The sequence below is a fragment of the Agelaius tricolor genome, unplaced genomic scaffold (assembly GCF_023055355.1).
Source record: "Agelaius tricolor isolate 1412-34295 unplaced genomic scaffold, bAgeTri1.0.p SCAF_12, whole genome shotgun sequence".
NCBI lineage: Eukaryota > Metazoa > Chordata > Aves > Passeriformes > Icteridae > Agelaius > Agelaius tricolor.
In genome coordinates, this window is record NW_027269272.1 from 20,325,393 (window position 1) to 20,348,573 (window position 23,181).

The 23,181-nt window shown below is 39.2% G+C and overlaps 1 protein-coding gene across 2 annotated transcripts in view; it reads left to right on the forward strand.

Annotated features, from left to right (window-relative positions):
• The window catches only part of TBL1XR1 (TBL1X/Y related 1), a 109,682-nt gene that overhangs the window by 75,270 nt on the left and 11,231 nt on the right, over positions 1–23,181 (forward strand). For both annotated transcript variants that reach the window (XM_071438043.1, XM_071438044.1), the window contains 9 exons: positions 12,297–12,399; positions 14,577–14,722; positions 16,161–16,380; positions 18,359–18,491; positions 19,328–19,469; positions 19,739–19,802; positions 19,904–20,001; positions 21,725–21,785; positions 22,918–23,039. In XM_071438043.1, the coding sequence (XP_071294144.1) occupies positions 12,342–12,399; positions 14,577–14,722; positions 16,161–16,380; positions 18,359–18,491; positions 19,328–19,469; positions 19,739–19,802; positions 19,904–20,001; positions 21,725–21,785; positions 22,918–23,039 (1,044 nt within the window). In that variant the 5' untranslated portion in view covers positions 12,297–12,341. The remainder of the gene's footprint in view (positions 1–12,296; positions 12,400–14,576; positions 14,723–16,160; positions 16,381–18,358; positions 18,492–19,327; positions 19,470–19,738; positions 19,803–19,903; positions 20,002–21,724; positions 21,786–22,917; positions 23,040–23,181) is intronic.

The following is a 23,181-nucleotide window of genomic DNA, read 5'->3' on the forward strand; positions in this document are numbered from 1 at the left end:
TCCAGGCTGTCTCAGGAACACACTCCTCCATCCCTCCCATCCTTGGCAGCTCTGAGATGTTGCTGTTGCTTTATTCCTCTATTACTTCATGATAAATCATACCACTATTGCAGATTGACCTACAGAGCAGTGAAAAAAGAAATGGGAATTTCTACATTGGTCTCACATTCCTGATATTTTCGGTTGCAGATGGAAAATAGGATGAGTAGAGTGATGATGCTGTGTCACTGCCTGGGACAGTGAATCAGGGCTGTCGGCAGCTGCAGTCACTCGGGTTCTCAGTGGCCATGCCCAGTGTCTGTAGCAGGGCTGAGATCATGGGTATTCCCTCCCTAATATTTGATTTAAGTTTAACAAATAAGAAGAGCTCTGTCTCTTTGAATACCAAAATTAATGTTTGTCAGACAGTGTTTGTTTCTTAATTTCTTTCATGGCTTTTGAGAGATGGGTCTTGGTAGGAAGTAGCCACAAAAGGCAAGAACTTCACATCCTTTTCTTCTTTAGAAATAATTCTGATATGGCATCTAAGTGATCTAGGTCCTTCAGGAAAATTTAGCTGCCTAACTTCAAAGTTCACCTGAAATTAAATCTTGAGGTGCCAAAGTGAATACAGTTGGTTTCTGATCCACTTCACAGGCCCTTTTTCTGAAATAAATTTGTAAGTGTTAAATTTGTTTTAATTAGTACATCTTTTTTTAAAATGATGAACATCTGATTTAATGGTTTTTTTTCCCTGCTAATTGGTCTTTAACTATTGAAAAAAAAACCTAGATGAAGATGGTTTTGTACTGCCCTTTTGCACCTGATGTTGTTTACACTGGTAACTGATTTCTGTCATTTGTCCTCAGAAGCCGCAGTTTGATTATTCCTGAACAAAAATGTGCTGTAGTTCTAAGATGGCTTCTCAAAGACCCAGAGCTGTGGTTTGCACTTTTTACATACTGCTGTTGCTTTTGGTTTTATTTAAGAATAAGATGGTGTAGTGGTATGAGGAAAGGAGGCTTTTTTTGCAGATCAGCACCCAGTAGGGCAGGGATAGTGCAGGCGGGTGGGAGTAGCCATGGCTCTTGGAGGTTCACACGGATTCTGGTTTTGCATTCATGGGACCAGTTGCACAAACACGTTATCTGGGACTTTTGGTTTGGCAAAAAGTGTGGGGGTTTCCACTTTTTTCAAGATCCTGCACTCATAATGGTTATTTACCTGCAGATTCCCACAGGCTCATTTCAGGCTGCTTTAGTGAACAGAGGCGAATGTGAAACTGCTTGGGCAAAGCAAAGAGTTGAGTTTTTGTTCTGAGGGTAAACTTTCTTAAGCTTTCTTTAGAACTCCATTCATGCATAATGCTGCAGTCAGTTGTGAGTTACACGTCTTTAAATCTCTTGAGGTGAATGTATGGGGCTAGAAGAACCCGTCATTTTACACTTAATTTATTCCAGCCTTTAGGATCTGTTTTATGGCTGTGGAAAATTTTGAATACTAAATATGATGAATGTTAGCCTGTATTTTTGATACCAAATTCTGCTGGCCAACTACATTAGATTTTTAGCATGTTTAATATCTGGCTAAATGGAGAAAAGCTTGTTTGAAGTGCAGTGTGTTTCTGCTATTAAGGTTCACAAGTACCAATCTACCTGTTTGCCATTAATCCACAACTCATGAATAATACTGACCTTGTCCTAAGAAGTCAGAGGTATTCAAGGTTTTTTTCTTAAAAAAATCTACAACAAACCCCAGCATTGTTAGTAAAGCTAATTAATTGGTTTCCCTGTCCAAAGGGCACCCTATTCTTTTTCTTCATCCCAAATTTAAAAATGGATTAAGAAATCTGGCCTCCTCTTCAGTAAGTAGCAGGTTCTGATGTAGTTGCTCTTGAGCTGATTCTGTGATAAATGACCACTAAAGCTGGAAATTATCTTTCCTTGTTAGCAGTTCCTATTTTCTTGACTTGAAATTTCAATAAATTGTAACTAAAGGATCTTCTCTATGTCCTGTGGGGTTGTTAGATTGGATTTTTTTTCGTTTTTCACCCCATTATGGTATTCCCTCACAGGGGTTTTGTGTTTCATCCTTAATTTTTCAGAAACCCGGGACTCAGAGCAGTTACTGTTCAGCAAGACATCTGCCTCAGGAAAAGAATTGGCAGCTTTTATGCATCACAAAGGAATTTCAGAAAAATTATTTATTCCTAAATTAGATTCTGCCAGAGTACATCATTCCAAAACTTCTTTTCTCATGGGAAAGGCATAAAAGCCTAGGCTTAACTATGGGGAAATAAGCTGGGTTTATTTGCGTTTAGAATTGATCAAAGCCTCTTCAAGACCTGTTCTGTGCACTGAGCACCTTGTTACTGCCTCTCTCTTTTTCATATGTTTATATCCTCAACACTGCTGAAGCTGTCCTGTGCCTGATAATCCCTGATGTTTTCTAAAATAATGTAGGGGTCAGGAAAGATGCTCACACACACACACACACACAGAGCATCCTTCCACTCCAGGAAACGCTTTTCCTGCTCCATTTACATGGTCAGTATTATTTATGGAGTAGTTCTGTCAACTTTTTACACTGAAAATAATACTTGTACTTGCAAACAACTTTGGAGGTGCTTAAAAAGCTGAGATGAGGGTGTTCAGGCTCAGACCTGAGGGGCAGGGTCAGTGAGGGAGTGGATCCTTTTTTGGGAAAGGTCGTATTCATCAGTCTGTGCCCAGACTGATGCATGTTTGGCTTTCAGTTTTAATTTGGTTGTTCACCAGGGAAGAGGAACCAGTCCCCAAAGACCTGCAGAAATTTAATGTAGTTACCCAAGTAATGATATCAACCTTAATAAAACCCAAAAATACAATGTTTTGAATAAAAAGCCTATTCCAGCACCATCAGGCAGAAGTGGCCACCAATGAGTGTTTTCAATTGTGGACTCCAAAGTGGAGCAGAATTCACTGCTCTCAGAACTGCTGGGCAAGGGCTGCTTGGATCCCTGCAGGCTCAGCCTTGCAAGTCCCCAGTCACACATTTTGGACTCTTTTTATTTTGCCGCTGACTGTGCAAAAAATCTAGATGTGCAGCCTGACACTGACTGGAGCAGGGAGGTGCCCAGCTAACCCTGGGCTGTGCTGAGCTGTAGGCAGCAACCTGGGGCACATAGGAGGTGCTGGCTGGCTCTGCAGACCTGCTCTGGTCCCAGTTTCTGCCCCTGTTCAGGTACTGAGAGCTCAGAGCAGTGCTTGGTTACTCTGTGCAGGTGTCACTCTGAATCACCTCGAATTCTTGTTGTTATGGCAACATTAAAAAACTTCCTTATCAGGAGTGAGGGAACCCATGCTGGTAAATACACTGAAGTGCGTCAGACAATGGCCTTTCTCCTGCAGGCTGTTCAGGACATGACTCAGGGCACCAGGCTAAACAAACAAGGACAAATAAAATGAACAGGGTTTACTTGGACTAGAAAACACTGTTGTTGATTATGAAGTGATTTTTTTTTTTTTTTCAACCAGCAGAATTTATTTGTGCAAAACGTTAGCAACTTGTGTCGTAATGGAATAGTAATGAAAGGACATAGAAAAAGGAGGGACTGAAGGAGGCACAGATGAATGCTCTGGGGAGATGGGCTCAGGAGTGCAGAGTATGTGTAGGCAGTGCATGGTGAGGAGGTGAAAACCAGGGCAAATGTGTGGCCACAGGCTTGAGATCGGATGTCAGATGAAGAGATGAAAGCTGGAAGATGGATCACCAGCTTGGGAAAGATAGCAAGGGCAGTGGGCAGAAGCTGCAAAAGGGTGACAGTGCATGAAAAGGGAAGAGGAGCCCATACAGCCATATGGAAAAACCCCAGTCAAGATAGGGCTGTTGTAGGAGTGCAGAAATACCTTCCCACAGCTGCTTCTGGGAGCTACATCTGCTGTTTTATTACCAGCAGGTAGCAATGTAAATATTTTAATCATAACAAATAGAATCCATGCCAGGCTATACAATCACTAATCACCATTCCACAGTAAGATTTACAGAACACACAAAACTCCCCCAAAAACCACAGACAGCTGAGAACTGACTAATTACAAAAGTCTGCCCAAACTGCAGCAGTTTTCCATGGAGAAATAAGTGGCATTAGTTGGAGAATGAGTCTTGTTTTGTAAGCCAGCAGCATCCAGCAGCAGCCCAGTGAAAAACCGTGTCACTGTTAGTGCACCAGTATCCATCAGCTCAAGCAATTGATGTAGATGTAATCACTGTCTCTAATAGAAATAAAGTCAGGGTAATGGAACATTGTCACAGGATCAATGTCTCCTGTTTTGAAAATAAACCCCCTCAGCTTTGCTTTTGCATTTATGTACCAGCAGGCGACCACATCATTCAATTCAATTGACACAGTCCCTTAGAGCCCTGAATGATCTATTGTGGGAACATCAGGAAGAACATATTGGAAAAAATGGAATGTTCCTGATCAGACTTACAGGCCATGTTATTTAGTGGGTTTTCTAGCAGTGAAAATGAGAATAAATCAAGTGAGAGCAGAAACTTAGCACGGTATGGAGATTTTTAACCCCGTTTAGCTGTTAATTTCTACAGGTTCTTGATCAAAAAGATTGAACCACAGGAATTGTGTTTATTTTCAGTGGTGGTGTTCACAAATAGAAAATCACTTTTGGGCCTTGCCCTTCCCCTCCTTAGTCTCAGCAGAAGCCCTTGATGGGGCTCATTTTGACTGACTCAAGGGCTCTTCTGAATCTGTTATTTTCTCAGAATTTTTTACACAGTTTGATCCAAGCGAGGTTTAATGGGTGTGCTCCCACATTCATCCATAATTAATTTCTTGCAAAGGCTTTAATGCAGCACAGGAGATCAGCAGCCGTATAGTTGCATGCTTAAAACCAGGTGCATGCCAAAAAGGCATATAGAGGATTTTAAACAACGTTGCATAAAAGGCTTTTTCCAGTTTTCACCTTTCTTGGACTGGATTCCAGCAGCTGTTCTGTGTCTAGATCCAGGCAGCATTAGCAGGCAGCTATTTTAGCACTTAGTAAAGCCATTGAACAATTTCACAAAGCCTTCTTGAGACAGGGTCTAAAAGTTTGATTGCAGAAGTCTGTCTTTATTGGAATTAGGTATTCCTGAAGGACTGTAACTGTTTAAAGGGACATCCTTCTAATGGCCTAAGAATGGAAGCTGCAGAGCTTGTTTGATGTTACCACTGTCTGAGATGCCCCTCTAATAAGGTGATTTTCCCTTTTTGAGGGACAGATGGACAGATGTCTCTCCCTGGAGGAATGCCAAGCATTTGTGTGGTGCTTCCCTCTCCATTACAGAGATATATTTAGCTCACAGAGCCTGAAATTTGGACCTTGCAGGTCATCTTGAAGTAATCCATACTGGCCAAACCTACACTAGTGCTCCCTCAGGTGATTCTGCTAATTCTGGTCATCAGTCAGGACCAATCACTTTCTAATCAGTTTTACAAATGCCACATTTGCAGTTTTGCTGCCATAATCATCTTGTGTGTGGGTAGGACAGTCTAACCCTGAAGGTCAACCCATCAAGCCACAGGTTCTTCCTTTCTAAAAATGTCTTTGGTCTGAATTAGACAATTGATTCAGGAGCATTTCATAATGTTTAGCTGTATTTCCTGGTGTGTTCTGATGATTATTCAAGTTTTGAAAGAGGGTGGTGGTTTCATCTTTGAGCAACTATGTCTGGACAGTTTTCACTTAATCCCAGTTTGTCTCCATCAGGGAGCCTGAGCTCTGTGATTAAAAATCTTTCACTAAACAAGATGTTTGGGCTTGGGATCTTGTGGGGAGTCAGGGAGGGATGGCTTTCATGAAGTAATCAAAAATGAGGCAGGACTTACTGCTGGAGGTTTTATTGCATGTTCTGAGCAGCTGAGTTTGGCTTTTAAGTTATAAGGGAACATGTTTGCATGTGCAGAAGGATGTATCAGGACTAGCTGCATTTCAGCAAGGTTGTAATTGTCATGCAGGAGAGCTGTGCCTTTAAAGAGATGTCACGGAATCACAGAATGATTGGCATTGGAAGGGACCTCTGGAGATCCTTTAGTCCATCTGTGTCTACTTTCATTGTTACCCAGAGAGTTGAAAAGTCTTTAAAGTACTAATAAACAATATGTCTTTATTATTCTGATACAGGAAATAAGGAGAATCTTCCCCAAACATAATTTCTTCTGGCGTTGCATTGTAATAATGAGAAGAAAAAAGGTTTTAAGAAACGTAAAGTGTTGAATGAAGTGTCAGTACCAGAAAAATCCCTGTATCTTTGGTCAGGAAGATGTATTTTCAACTCCAGAAAGCACAGAAGTTTGCAGCTCTGCAGCCATAGCTGTGGAAACACAATACTGGATATGCTGTTGCTCATGTCTGTGCTGTCACATCCGGAATTCCAGCTCCTGGGTCACACAGCATGGGACTTTGGGGAGGAGATTTGGAGTTCAGTAATTAAATACTACTTTGCTCTAGGCAAAATCAACAAATGGGCTTCATCTGCAGCATATTTTGTAACTGTACTCAGGACTGGGCTGCATTTTTCAGATAAGTAGACAGTAACTTACTTTTAGCCAAGGTTCTGGGTGATTTTGTGTTTTGCTGTGGATTTTGTTTGGTTTTTATTTTTTTCCTTTTCTTCCTTTTCAGGGTTGTAATTCTTTTTCTTCAGAAGATTTCAGACTGGCTTTGTCATCTTGTATTCTTCATACTCTCAAATTGGCATGGAAAGGCAGAGACTGTTGCCATAAATTAGGTCACTAAAGCTGAAGTACAGAATACAAATATTTATCGCCTGAGCTAAGGAAGGCAATTCAGATGAGGAAAGGAAAAGTTATTTTTTTTTAGTGTTCAGAAATTAAGCTATATTCCTGAGGTTAAAAGCAAAGCAATAGAGTTAAACAATGAACATGAGAAGCATCTCTTGGTTTAAATTACTAGAAGGAAAACTAGCAAAGCCTGATATGAGAAATCAGTGAGAAGGTTGATAAGATAGAATTACAGATCATTTTTGTGCGAGTGCACATCTGACATGTTATTAAATCTTAAACAAAAGGGCATTTAGCTTATAGCAGTTTAAAGGCACAGCTAAAAATGCAGAAAATGAGAGCACTATTTTGAGATATTACAGAAAACACTTGGGCATTTAACTTGAAAAAATGTTTTTCTTTTCATTCAGAATGTTAGAATTCCTAACTGCAGATCATCAGATAGTAGGAAATTTTTACTAAGGGTTCAGTTGCACTGTGCCCAATACAGTATTGGCTGGCATCACTCAAGTGAAGATGTGAAAGAGCAAACAGGACTGTTTAGAGCAAGTAGTTGGTATACTTGGAAGTCAACCTTTTATTTCTTTTTACAGTGTGACAAAATGTTCATTTTGATTGAAATTGGTATCTAATAAATTCTTACACAGAAGGATGTACAACACGAGTCATAGACTGCATGCTTGATATAAAGGAACCACTAATTAATTTTATGAGTTTTCCTTTGTAAAGCATTTTTGAAGGGCTATGCAGAACTCTTCTTTGGATGTAAACTTAGGAATTTCCTCAGCCATTGGGGAAGGACCCACCATGTCTTGGGGAAAAGCATTTGGAGAAAGCTTTAGTAGAACAGCAACCACAAGGAACAGTGTTTTGTGGTTTAAATCTCCAGTCCTGTAACCTGTGGTGGCTTTGGTATCTGAAAGAAATCCTGCTGAAACCTCACACATCCAGGAATTTGGTCTGAGTGGCTGGATTGAAACAGCACCCTTTGCTCTTTTTATTTTAATCATCATGGCCATTAAAACCAAGAAATACTCTTAAGCAACAATTGATAAAATGTCTTTGTGCACATATGCTAGCAAAATACTTGTCTGGATTTCTTGCAGAAAATGAAAAAATAAAAGCTCTAATGGAACTATTTCTGTTTGTAGTGGTTTTAGTGTTTCTGTAGCCAGACTTCTGTTTTCCATGGATAAATGTAGCAGTCTGTTTATGTCTGAACAATAGGCATTCTTCAGAGCTGCCCAGAGCATTAGCTGCTCCCTTTAACATATCATATCTGGTCTGAAAATAATGATTGGTATGGTTTTGGGGAATTATTATTAACAGCAACCTGTCAGGTTTTCCTGTTATCCTGCCTACTGGGAATGTGTTGGAGCCCAGCTACAACTGCAGAAATATCACTTTCTTAGGCTGTTATTTGATGATACAATAGCTCTAATTGTAGTGTAACTCCAGTACACATTATCAAATGGTGATTAAGAGATGCCCAGGAATAATCTGATGTATAAACTTTCTCTGCTAGTTCAGATTTGTCTTGAGAAAAAACCCTAAACAACCTAAAAAACCTATTAGGCTGGGAGCCATATCGAGTGGCATCTGTTCTCCAGCATTTGGCATGAACCTGGACAAGGAGTACAAAGCTAGCACAAACATGTGGAGTGGAATAATGATTTGTCAGAAGCACAGCCAGGTTTGCACCGTTGGGCACTGATTAGACCTGGTGTTGGTGAGAGTGGAATCCAGTCTCCTTTTTAATGGATTTTAGGTGTAGATTTTGCCCAGGTATGAAGTGTGTGGATGGTCCTCAAGGGACAGAGGTGCTGGGGTGGGACCTGCCCTGGGGCAGGCACAGAAACACAGACACCCTTCTGCCAGGCTGGGAGCAAAGCCAGAGCTGGGCTTGTCTCTGGGGTAAGAAACCTCATTTCCTTTGGAAAAAGGAGCTTCCAAACGATTTTTTGTGTGATTCCTGGCATGGAATGAGTGGGTCAGTTTGTCTGAAGCACAGGTGTGTGTCCTGTCTGCTCCTGACCTGTTAGTGAGTAAATCTCAAGGCTAGCATCTCTATAGACAGTTGGCTTTTATGGCTGATGTGTGTTATGCCTGATAAATTTTGGGACTTTAGGGACTTTCTGTAGCAGTCTTAAAAATTACCTGGGCTATCTGGATGTTGTGCTGATTTAACTGAGCAGTGGTGTTACAAACTACAGGCCCATCCTCTGGGAAGGGAAATAAAACCTGGGAAGATGCCTTCTGAAATGGACTTTCTTTTGAGCAGGGAATATTGATCCTGGTATGGTCTCATGAGCAATTTGAGCAGCATTCATAAGCTCTCATGCCCATCCTTTTTTTTACCCGTCATGGGGTATTTTATTTATTTATTTAATCCTGGTTTTAGCAGTGAGAAATCCGCTTCACATGTGCTGTGCCTGCTCCAGGGTGCAAAACAAAAGTAGAGGCAAGTGGGAGAGATTTCCTTTAAAAGCATAATTGGCTCTAAAACAGCAGTGTGGGTGCATCATACTTTACCATGTAATTCCACAGAATGTTTTGAGGAAGACCTGAAATGTTTCTAAGGGCAAGGAAAAAAAAAAGGGCCTTAAGGATCTCATCACATTTTTAGAATGGGTTTGGGACATAAAGCTGCAAATATCTTAAGATATTTTAATGGTCCCTATGCAAATTAGGCTACAAATCTAAGACTGCTAGGAGTTACACGTTAACTTCTTACTTTTGTCTCATTTTTATGTGTCTCTTCAGTGATTTAATTTCTGCATATAAAATGAAGAGCAATATTAATATCTATTAAAGTGTCCAAAATGAGTAGTTGATTGCTTGTGGAAATAGTGAATCTGGGGGGAATTAGCCAGCATTGACGAAGTAATTTTTTTAGGATGTGGGGTACATGCATAGGTCCATTGTCACAAACAATGTGAGGGCTGGCAGCCTGGTGTTAATTCAGAGTGTGTTAAAGGGAAATAGTGATTGTGTCCTCTTCTCCTGTATTTTCTCTTTAAGGTGACATTTTGCTTTGGGTTGGAAGGAAGGTGGTTTGCTGCTCATTCTTCTGACATTTCTTGTGTCACTCGGCTGTGGGACACTGTCCCCAGGCTCTGCCCGACCCGCGGGGCCTGGGGTGGCTGAAACACAGAAAAACCCTTCCAGAAAATGTAAATGAGCACTGAAAACATGCACAAAGCAGTATTTTGGTAAAACACCGAAAAATTTGCACCCTTTGCAGTTTCAAGCCCCTCATCAGGCAAACACGAGTGTGTTTATGGGGCTGTTTCTGTGTTTTTCTGGTGGCCAGGGTGCCACAGCTGGTGCTGCAGTGCCACCTCCCGATGGCCAGGCAGGACCAGAGCTGCTTGTGCAAAACACTCGGAACCAGCCTTGAAAAATGAGCCTCCTTTGTCAAAGTGCACAGCACTTTTGACAGACAAGCAAAAAGGTTTGGGTTCTGTTTTTTCCCTCCAGCTACCCAGCTATGTAACAGGTGAATTGATGTGGCACCTGCACGGTTCTGCTTTGAGGGGGAGCCCTCTTTATATAAATAATTCAGGACCTCTCTGTGTGACAGATAGCACTTTCATCAGATTTCTGTGGTTTGATCTATAGTTTTTGGTGATGCAGCAAGATTTTGAAACTCAGTGACAGACCCATGAAACAAACACTGCCATTTGTGTGTGTGTGTATGTAATGTAAAAAAAACCTTCTTTATGAGTCTCTTTAAAGTTAATTACCTTCTCCTCTGAAGGAAAATATTGTTCCTCTTCCTACAGCATTTTTCTGTAAAAAACAGTCTTAAAGAAAGATAATTTGCTCCATGTATGGCAACAAAACGTAGCTAAATAAAATCAGTGTTTGATCCTGCACATGGTGGAATTGGTTGCTAATGCATGAAATGGCTAAAAATGCCATTAATTTTACATTCTGCTCAGCAAACAAGTCCTCAAAGTATTCAGTGGAGTTTGGCAGGGATGTCTTGTACCCCAGGTGTGGCTGAGGCTGTGGAGAGGTTGGTAGGGCTGGTATCCATGTACATTCCTGTACCAGTCATGTTGCACTTACTAGAAGTCATTGTCTTGGAGCAGCTTTTTCCTTTAGAAATGAAAAGAATTTAAGTAGAACTGCAATTTTATTTTTTTTCCTTAAGAAACTAAAGCCATCTCCCCCACAGCACGGTAGTGAGCTGGGTGACCACATGCCTGGGGCAGGTTTGGGGATGTCCATGTGTGCTATGAGGCAAATAAATTCATTTTCATACCCAAGTTCATCCTTTAGCCTCTGCTCTTCTTGAGGGGTTTGACTGGGTCTTGTATTCAACACTTCCCCACTGGAACAGCAGTGGCAAGTGCCTGTCCGTGCAGCCATGTGCCTGGAGCCCTCTTGTAGGAAAAGTCATTCTCTAGTACTTTTTTACATCAGATCCCAGGTAGAACTTTGTCAAATAGCAATAGTAAAGTCACTTTGCCCTCTCAGACTCCAGTGTAGGAGAAGCAATGGTGGTGGCCAGCTGGGTAAAAACCTGGGAAGGTTTGCTGATGGAAAGTGCTGGACAGATAATTGGAACAGGAGGCGGACGTTATTTCATAACATGTTCTGAAAGCTGATGTTTTCACTTGTTTACTTGGAAAGGTCAGAGTTTTCAGAAATTCAGACATCATGAGAATGTTCTCAAAAATGATACTTTGAGTTAAAAAAAAATACTGTATTCTGTCTCTTCATGTTTTAAAGACTGCTGTTGCCTCATATTTTCCAAGTTTATAATCAAAAGTATATATAGTCTGATACATGATTTGTCTTTCTGAATATTTGCCATTACTAAAATCAAGAAAAAAATTGTGTGTGTGTGTAAATTGGTAAATATATATATCCCATCAATATTTTTGAAGCACTGATTGAAACCCTAGGGAAATATTATTAAAATGAACTGTTTAAAGTTTCTTTCTAATGTCAAGAATTCCTTTTGCAAAGCCAAAAGGTATGGCTGAGATGCTTTCTAATCTTTGGTGGCATTAACTGGGCTTGCTTGAGCAGACATGATGTTGTATCTCATACTGTTCTGTACCTTTTTACTAGAGCAGGAATACCTGAAAATTGGAGTAGATAAGAATGTAAAAGTGAGAACCTGCCAATTGTGAAACCAAGTTTTTGGTCTTTGTTAACCAGGCAGAGAGAGACCCATGTTATAAGAAATGTGTTCCATAGTGTAATGAAACTTGATTACTTTTTAAAACCTGTGATAGGAGGCCTTTTTTAGTACTGGTATTAAACAGCAGAGTTCCCCAGTCCATACCAACTTGCATCATATGAGAATACAGTTTGTTAATATTTAATTTACTGACCTTTATTTTGTGGTGAGACAAATGACTTTTTAATGACTCCAGTAGACTTATTTGCATTATAAAATAAAGCCATTGTCTATGCTGCCAGGGAGCTACTTACTTTATAAATATAGCATTTGTTGGGAAATACCTATTAGGTACTAAAAATATTTAATTGACCTACTTTTTTTTTTTGTTATTTTCAGGGTTGTGTCCTTTGTTGTGACCTCATGGTTTAACTGGGAATAAAGATGAGTATAAGCAGTGATGAGGTTAACTTCCTGGTATATAGATACTTGCAAGAGTCAGGTGAGTTTTTACAATTCTGGTTATTAAACAATGCATAATTTATTTGATCTTCATCTGCAACTGGCTTTAGCAAACACAGGCTCATTTAATTATTTTGCCAGTAGGCATGGATTCTGTCTGAACTGTTTCTTGGTGTTTCTTCTCAACAAGAGAATGAATTCCTGCCAAGTTACCTTCTGTAACTTAATCAGATTTAGTCATTTGGAGTCTTCAGATGGCAGTCGAGCAGCCAAGGGCTCACTTGATTGCTAAAATGCATTTTCCTGGAGATCACTTCTCCACAGGGTGATGATGGCGCTTTGCACCATTTTCTTCAGGGCTGCTTGAAGAAGAAAATAGAAAGATCAGCAAAATGCTGGTTTTTCCTGTTGTTTTGGAGGGATGGTGCTCCTGCCAGCTGGTCCTGTTGTGGAGCTGAATTCCTGCGTGGGAGGGCAGATGTGGCTGAGCTTCAAAGGAAGAAAGGACAACTGTGACTATGACTTGTATCACTTGACTCTATTTAGAGATGAACAGATTTTTTACAGGAATAACCCTTGGGGTTCCCAAAAGCCTTCATCCCCTCCAGGACTTTTTTTTTTTTTGGAGGATCTTGTCCTTCTGAGTAGCCAGAATCTCCTGCTTCTTAGGAGAAAGAGCAAAAGACACTTGAATATTGTCAGACTTGAAAAGAAACCCTTTTCCTATCATATCCCTCCACACTGGCTGTGTCTGCACAACACAAGAATGCAGCAGTGCTCCCTTATTTTTAAAGCTTCCCCAGCCCAGTCAGATCAGCAGTTTGAATTTGTGTTGCATGTTTGGGTTTCTAGATGCAGCCATATGGCTTCAGGGAGTTTTGTGGTGGTGGTTATTCGTGAAGCTCTGTAAGAGACAACATCATCTTTTACTCACAACTGTGATATTGATTGCTTAACACAGCCTACATTTAGAATGGGAAGATCTGACTGGAAGTCAGGGCATGCCCCAGTAAATGAACAAGTGATGATTGTCAGCTGGCAGGAGGGAATATGATCTCAGCAGTACATAAAAGAAGTCTGCATATTAAAGCAAAAAATACACTTTTATCTTAAGGCTGGAGTTTAAGAGATCAGCTTTAATGTATATACTATAGATATATATAAGAAAATATGCACATATATTTCATATTTTACCTTATTGTTTCAACTTTTGATTCATAGTTTTTGTTTAGTGATTGCTAATGGGTGGCTTCAGGCTTGTTGGAAATGCATTTGACTGATGCAACATATGTCCACTGCTCATGGACTTCCTCAACTGAGGAGAGAAGCACCAGAAGCAATGGTGGATGGCAGACTTTCAGAGTTTCTGCTTGTCAAAAGAAAGCAAAACCTCATTTTTCTGCCTGAATTTACTGAAAACTACAGCACGCTCTTGTTCCAGTTGCAGATTGCTTTTGTCATAGAAGCCAAACTTATAAAATTGCTTCATCTTCATTTGAAAGTTTGCAGGCAGCTTCTTGCTTACCTGACAGGGAAGAAGGAAAAAAAAAATAAAGTGGTTTAAGAAAAAATGCCATGACAATAGTTAACCTGCTGAAACAACTATTTTTCTCTAGCTTAAATTCACTTTTTCAAGGTGATCAAATAAATAGCAAGCAGCTACCATTGCTGCACCATGTTTGCCACTTCTTAATCAGTGCACAGTGCTGATGTAGCTCTAAATGGCAGAGTGTAAACAATTATGGCAGCACTGTACCATAAGCTGAATTCTGTTCACATACAGATCCATTTAACTTTGATGGGTATTAAATCAGTGAGTGAAAATAGCAAGTGAGTCTTGTGTCTTGGATATATATATATATATTTCATTAAATACTGCATATGATATAATATTTACATGTAGTTTGTGAATATATAAACACATTTAAATGCTATAGTGAATAGTATATTTTATATTGATTCATGCACAAATGTTTTGCTGTTGATACTGTAATTAATAATTGTTATGTTTATATATGAACTTTGCTTTTCTCCTTTAGTACACTTAAACTCTGAGGCAATTAAGGTGTTTTGACAGGTTTTTGGTAGTTTAGAAGCATTCTGTAGCATTTTACTTTGTGTAATTTGCACAGGTGTTAAACAGAAGGTCCTACTGTGGTACAGCAAGTAGCATTGTCTATCTGTAAATCAATTCTGATGTCTTTGCCTTGTCTTTAGGGTTTTCCCATTCAGCATTTACCTTTGGTATAGAGAGCCATATCAGCCAGTCTAATATAAATGGTGCTCTGGTGCCACCAGCTGCTTTGATTTCCATCATCCAGAAAGGTCTGCAGTATGTAGAGGCAGAAGTCAGTATTAATGAGGTAAGGAGGCTTTGCCTGCAGGAGCATTGTGTCCTTGCTTGCAGTAAGTTTGAATGTTAGTATTTTTTCTTAACTTTCTTGTATCTTATTTGCTTACTTTTACTTCAGATTCCTTACTGCTGGTGTTCACCATGACTCTAGTGGTGGAACCAGAGTGGAGTGAGATAATTGGGTGGGGTTCTGCCCAATGCAGCCACACAACACCAGGCATGGTGTTCTGGCTCATTGCTTAAAGGTCCATTGTCTGCAGAGTTTTTACCCTCCTCTAAGGTTTTAGTGGATCCAGTACAGTAGGATAATAATGGAGACCTCTTCATTTTTTGGTTTCTTAGACTGGCACTAGGGAGGTGGGAGAGCGCTGTGCAGCTCTTGTTTGGGCTCTTGTGTCATCACAGGGAAGTAATGTGAGCCCAAAGGCAGGATTTCCAAGGAGAGGGTTTGAATTTGTGGCAGGAAAGCTGAAGGTATATGCCAGTTTGCCTTTTGCCTCTGCTGGCTAATTCATCTTGAGCAGGATCTGTTAAATTTGATGTTTAAATGGTTATTCCAGCAGTACAGAAAGCTATGTATCTTCCTGCCTGATGCTGCAGACACTCTCCCTCAATTTCCGTTCTCATTTGTGCCTGGAAGGTGAGAAGCCTTTCTGTGTGTCAGTCAGATTACTGAAGGAATTTTTTTCCCCCATTAATTCTGCTCACTTTCCAGTCTCCCTTATGTCTGCTGTTTGTGTGGTTTTCACAGTCCTAGTGAAACTTCCCTTAGGAAGCCTCAGAAAAATAAAGCAAGTGATAGGAAGAGAAGAAGACCCTATATTTATTGCAAGGAATCCTTCTAGTTCCTAAAAATAGATCCTTACAAAGCCCTAGCATATGTATAAGAGTATTTTTAACTGGGTCTTGTCCATTTCAGGATAAAATTCTTCCTTGTTGTTTGAAAGCACGCCAGCACAGTTTAAAAAAAGGAAGAAAACTAGTCAACTCCCCAGATAATATGTTTATGGAAAGTATTAGTCTAATAAGACTATAACTTCACAAGTCAGTGACCCGAGTTGCAATGTTTGCAGCTCTCTCTTCAAACAAACCATTAGATTTTTGCTGCAGCCACTCATGTTTGAAATCATATTCATAGATAGCTTACAGAATTTTTTGATTTAGCAGACAATTCAGCAAACTTGAAACAAGTAACTTCTGCTTCTCCCAGAGGCCTGCAGTGGCTTTTTTTTTTGCATATTTATGGTGGCCACTTAACTTTAAACTAAAATTCCAGTCCTGACCACAACAATGATGAGATATCACTTCCAGCAGCATATGTAAACCACTGTATTATATTAAATCAAAACGTTTTCTTTAGTTTTGCTTGGAATCTTTGCCCGTAATGTTAATTTCTACTTGGTGTTATCTTTTGTTTTTTTTTCTTTTCTCCCTGTGCTGTAATTTAGGATGGTACCTTGTTTGATGGTAGGCCGATAGAGTCTCTCTCACTGATAGATGCAGTGATGCCTGATGTGGTACAGACAAGACAACAGGCCTACAGAGACAAACTTGCACAACAGCAGGCAGCAGCTGCTGCAGCTGCAGCTGCCACCAACCAACAGGGATCAGCGAAAAATGGGGAAAATACTGCAAATGGAGAGGAGAATGGAGCACACACTATAGCAAGTAAGTTGAGACAGAAATTGCTTTAAGCTGGGTTAGCATTTTCTAGTTGTTTATCATTGTGTGAGCTTGTAGGCAATGAGGTAAAAATGTGGAGTTTGGAGTAACCCTTCAGCTTGCAGAGAATTCCTTCATCACGGGTCATCCTTGAACAGATGGTTTATCACCTTTGGTTGTCCCCATTTTTGATATCTGGGGTTGCAGGAGTCAGAGTTCTGAATTTGTTAATTCACAATATTCCCTTGACCAGTCTCACTTTCATTACTGCTTCTTTTCCATCACCTGAAGGTTTTTCACAGGACCCTTGCATAAAAAGGAAAAAAAAATTGAGTCATCCGTGTACAAGGAATTAGGAGAGGAGTCTGCCAGTCCATGGCTGGTTAAAACTGAGTACTGCTGGTGAAGCTGTGCAAACTCCTTCCAAAAATTTCTGTAAAACCCATGGATCCAAGAGCTGTACCCAGCTCTTCTAGTGATACTGAGGTCAGGCTAGCTGTGTCCCTTGTCTCTTATATCAGTTTTCACTATTTGCTATTCAAAATTGCTCAATGCAACTACTCTCAGGTTTGCTTTATTCATGAATTCCATTTTAGTTGTGATTGGTGAAATAAATAAGTTCTGTTTGTCATCACTGGTCAAAGGAATATATCTTACAATGAGGCTTAGGATGGAAAAGTTGGGGTCAGGCATTAAACTGTGATTTTGAAAATACTCTTCTGGAAGTCTGAATTGAATGTTTAAGTGTGGGAGTTACATTTCTCTCTGTAAAAACACCTGAAAAAATGCCATATTTGGAGATAATATTAATATTGAGCCATGTACAAATTTTACAGCCTGATTTTACTAGACTTTTTTTGTAAGCATATATGATAAAAAGCTAGAAATACATTCTTTGGCTGAAACAAATGAGGTCTCTACTTTGATGCTTTAATTTAAAAATTTCAAAGGAGTATTGATAACTGTGAGCTGGATAGAGGAAGGGTAGACCTCAGATCTCAGCCCTGTTAAATGTGATCTACCAGCAACCCCTGCTGGCTGTACAGCACTTCAGACTGGCATCGATCCTCTGACTGAAGCAGTGCTTTATGTGCTGCTCTTTCTGAAAAAATACTCATGTTTTAATAACCTTTTCTGTTTTCTCACATGCACAAACAGTGACAGAAACCCTTAATGCTAAATTAAGCAATAGCTGTGAAACGATTTCTTCAACCGCAATGAATAAATATGGAGCAGGTGAACTGTGCAGCATTCCTTACATTCTGCATTTGCACTCATCGTGAATTTATTTTTAATAATAGAAAATGATTGATGGTAGATGCCAAGAAAACTGTTTTGTCAGTTGAATTACCCCCAGTATGTTCTACAGAACAATATGGTTTCAATCTCACTTCCATGCAGAAAGTTACACTGCTATAATTCCACGGTAATTGCTGATGAAGTTTGAGAAGCTTGGTTATGTTAACTCTATCAACAAATGTGATTATATTCATTAAAGGAATTTTGTAAATGGAGTGCTGGAGATGTAGATTTAAAACCTGTTTGACTGCAATTGGTGAAAAGAGAGATTTTTGAAGATGAATGTGTTATGAATGTATTCCTGCAGCACAACTAGACTAGTAACATATTGTACTATGCAGTATTGGGCCTGAAAAACAGAGTACTTGTAACAGCATTTATTTTTTAACATAGCAAAAAATTCACTTTTGGCCCTAATTCTGAAGCACCAAATTTAAATCCATTTGGATGTGAAGGTTTACAGGGGAGAAGAGCTTTCTCACATTTTCAAAACTCCCCATCTGTTTATAGTGCTTCATTAATTGGAACTGAAAAAATAAAAGAGCATGACAGCTCTGTCAAATTTTTGAATCACGTAAATTGTGAATTCTTGCACTCACAGCAGAAGAATTTGAACCATACAGGAGTCACAACGTCCTAAAATACTAAAATCCGTCTCTCTGTACTGTTGTTTCCCATAATGCAGATAATCACACAGATATGATGGAAGTAGATGGAGATGTGGAAATCCCTCCCAACAAGGCAGTGGTGCTGCGTGGCCATGAGTCTGAAGTGTTCATCTGTGCCTGGAATCCCGTTAGTGACCTTCTGGCCTCAGGGTATGGGCACTGCCTGTGTGTGTGTGGAGCGTCTGTGCTGGGGCACTGGAGATGATGATGATGATTATTATTATTATTATTGATTATTATTATTAATTATTTATTATTTTTATTATTATTTATTGATGATTATGCACGGGAAGGGGAGAAGGCTCAGGGAGCACCTGCCCCAAGCATCAAATGTTACAGCGTTTGTTCTTTAGAGAATAGTGCTTTAATACTGAATTTATTATCCTTAATTAATTAATATATTATAAATTAAGTACCATAACATACAGCTACAATATATAAATATATATGTATAATTGTATATATAATATATTATATATGAGTATAATTATCATTTATATATTTATATAATACATATTATAGAATACATCACATAACATATATATTGTGTAGCACATACATATCATTATATTCTATATTATCTATTCTATATTACATACTATGTATGTATATATGTACATATATGTATATGTAATATATATAGAATATATAAGTATATAAATGTAATATATAAAAAATGTATGTGCGATATATATAAAATGTAAACATATATGTGTATATGTAATATATATAAAAAACTATATACAGTGCTTTATATGACTATATATATAAGTCAAATATATTTCTATGATATTTATATAATATATATATATTATTTTACATACCATATATTATAGCGCCACAATTATTAGCTGGTGTGTGGTATATTGCGCGTTATATAACATCGCAGCCTGTCACTATGAGGACACGTGTGCCTGTCCCCATGACACGAAGGGGCTGGCCCGTGTGTGAGCAGCAGGATCTCTGTCCCCCCGGGTGTCGTGCAGGTCTGGCGATTCGACGGCGCGGATCTGGAACCTGAGCGAGAACAGCACGAGCGGCTCCACGCAGCTGGTGCTGCGGCACTGCATCCGCGAGGGCGGGCAGGATGTGCCCAGCAACAAGGACGTCACCTCGCTGGACTGGAACGTGAGTGCTCCCGGAAAACCCTGCTCACAGCACCTCATGGCCACGTTTAACTGGCAGCAGCGCTGGCCTCTGTGCCAGCACCTGAACTGTTTCTGTTTTGATCAGTGTTGTAACTTCTACTATACTTCAGGAACTTCTTTCTAATAACTTACAACCAATAAAATACCATAAATCCTATGCATATCAGTTCTACCTCACATTTGCTTTGTGCTCTTTAGCTTTGACCTAAGCAGTAAAAATAAATAATCAAATAACCTTTTTGCTGGCAGAGTGAAGGTACACTTCTAGCAACTGGGTCTTATGATGGCTTTGCAAGGATATGGACTAAAGATGGTAAGCAAAATACTTTTTAATTTACGATATATTTTCCTATATTGTGGCTCACGGCATAGTTTTTTATTTTTTAATGTATTCATATCAATATAAATTTTCAGGTAATCTTGCCAGCACCTTAGGGCAACATAAAGGTCCTATATTTGCGTTAAAATGGAACAAGAAAGGAAACTTCATTTTAAGTGCAGGAGTGGACAAGGTGAGATAATCTTTGGTAAAATTAAAATTCTTTCCTTCACCGTTATAATCTAACTGTAAGCAAAATAGCAAAACTATGCAAAGTAAGTAAATGAAACAAAAGGCTTGGGATGTAAATGTGTGCTTACAAAGATCTTGTTGTGCTTAGCTATGTTTCCTTGGGTTTTATAGCAGTTTATTGAGATATTTTAATTTCCTAGATTTCAGTGTCTGTGGATCTCTTCCCATTTAGGTTAGTCTGAGTTGGAAAGTAAGTGTATTGAAACCAGAAACATTAAACCTTTGTAAAACCAAACCATCTAAATTCAGTGAAGCACTTCAAGTAAAGCCTTAGGAAAAAAATTGTACTGAAGGGGTAGGTCGAGGATGAGTTGGATATCAGTCAAACCTGAGAATGATTATAAAGATTAGAGCTGGAACATAAGGGAGAAGTTGATATATGTCACTGGGGGGCTGCCAATTGTGTAATGCCACAGAGCTCATTGTTTGACTGTGTTTTATTTCACATCTCTAAACATATTCAGGTTTACAAGGTCTTCCAGTTCAGAGCTGCTGTTAGTGTGAGAGGTTTTATGTATGAATGGTAGGAAGGGCACAGAGTGATGGGAAATGTACTTAAAGTGAATTCAGAGAATCAAATAGACTATAGCAAGAATGAGGAGAGTTGATTTTTTTCCTCTGTAACTGATTCAAGGTGCAGAAGTCAGCACAGGTTCTCTCTTAGAGTGGCAAACTGCAACCTCAGTACAACCACTTAAAAATGGCAGTGTCACTGTAAAGTAGGCCATTTTCTCCTTTATTTGTTTTTTTTTTCCTGCATGCATTTACTTGGTTTGCTTTATTAGCCAGCTTTATAAATGCTTGTGCTGGCACAAAGGAAGGAAAATTTAATTTCAAAGCATGGAAAGGATATGTTTACTCTTTTGGCATCTGTGATGGTTATGCCAATTTTTAAATATTTGTGGAAGTACAGCTTTCATTTGTAGGGAAATAATTAGGGAAGAAATAGAAACCTCATTCAGTCAATAAAACTTCTTAGACAAACTGAGATTATGTTTTCAAAAATATTCTGCTTTAGTAGAGGGAATGACCCAACCTTAGGCTCCTTTTCCATAGTTATTTTGTGTGGTCAGTTCATGCTTCCACTGAATTTGATGCTAAAATTTTCATTGATCATTGAGGTAGGGCAGAGGTATTGGCATATAATATACTGATGGTAAGGTACTGATTTTGTCATGTAAGGTTTCTTTAACCAGAAGGTTATGAAAGTATTGGCAGAGAACAACATAGAATGAAATTACACCCTTAAATTTTTCAGTATGTGACTAACTGTTAATAACATCTCCTTAGGAACGAGTGAGTAGCTGATACTACAATTTGAATATACAAGTATTTGAAATTAAAATAGGTGTGTGGAATGGATTAGGAGAATATAAATAGGACTAAGGGGATGAAACTGTTTAAAAGCCCACAAATTCCTTTTTTCCCTCTAGACCCCAAAATGTTGTGGCTAAACATCTTTCTAATGCAATCTTAAATTTTTTACTGTTTTCTGTACATCTACTACTATTTCTTTTAGTACTGGATCAAACTCTAGAAATATATAATCAAGAGCAGGTTTGGGTGATGGTGAGCAGGGTAGGTATTCTCATACTTGTGAGTGGTGGTAGTTGTGGGGAAATTTGTACAAGTTTGTTTATTGTTTATTTCTCTGTTTAACACAGACCACAATTATTTGGGATGCCCACACTGGCGAAGCCAAGCAACAGTTTCCTTTTCATTCTGGTAAGTCTTCATTTCATCATTCAGATTTGTCTTCTAAAAAGACAAAAATTGGTTATTTTTAAAAATAAATTTTAAAATCTGATGTTTGTGGTGCTTATTTGCATAATTTAAGAATCTTACAGGTAGTCTTTGGTTACTTATAGTCCCATATTGGAATATTGAGAATGTAAACAAAGATGGATTTGTTCTGATTTTATAACTCACAGTTTTATTGCAGTTCCAGTGAAGTCATAGGAGATAAATAATCCAAGTATTCCTGACTTTCTGTAGTATGCTGGCAGACAAATCATGTGGGCAGCCCACAGGGATTAGTGTTTCTCACCTAAGGAGTGCATTTGTCATCCTCCTGCTGCAGAGATCCCACTCCATATCCCATTGTTCCCCTGTCCCTGGATTGTTTGGCCACAAACCAGCTGAAAGCTGTTCCCTGGCCAGCTGGGGTGGCAGTGCAGGAGGTCAGACAAATTGCATGCTGAGCAATTCTGGCAGAATCAGCTGGAAAAGGGTGGAGAGGATGGCACACAAGCCATTGAAGGGCCTCGTTCCCGCTCCTTGTTCCACTCGCGCCGCATTTCCAGAGCCATGACAGCAGTCAGAAACATCAACTCAACATTTACTCCAACCAGTTCTCCCTGTGCTAACTGCCATAAATAGCTGGCTTGATCAAATGGAACATGTTGCCCATGAGTAAGCTTCAAGTTACCACACCTTATAATGCTGGAATTAAGAAAGGAAATAAATCCTCACCCATCCATGAGCAGGAGCTGCTGGTGGAGATGAGCTCATGCATGATGATGTGTGAAGCTGTGGGAACCTGTTCCTTGTGCTGACTCCTGAGATTTGTTTATAGATGACTTAACTACAGCTTGATGTCCTGCTCCACTGTCTTCTGTATAACTTTAATTTCACATATGTTCCATATTATGATGACTTATATTAAATTTGTTCCATTTTGTGTAAAACTTGTTTTAGCTGCATTTCTTACTGTTCATAGTGCTTATCTTCAGAACTGCTGTAAAATTAATGATTGCTTCCTGTTGGCTTTTCTTCCAAGGTGGTGCATGCTAAATTTGTACATCAAATTCCTGCAGAGTGTGTACTGTAGCTTTAAATATCTTTCTTTTTCTTTTAGCACCAGCATTAGATGTTGATTGGCAGAGTAACAACACATTTGCCTCTTGCAGTACAGACATGTGTATTCACGTTTGTAAACTAGGACAAGATAGGCCCATCAAAACCTTCCAGGGTCACACAGTAAGTACTGCAAAAAGGGGGTTGCTCTGTGATATTTTTATTTATGAGAGATGGGGGGCTCAGTAAACTTACCAGTAGCCAGCACTTGTGTAATTGATTACAGGCAGTAGATGCACACATAGGTAGTTGTGGTTAAGGTCTT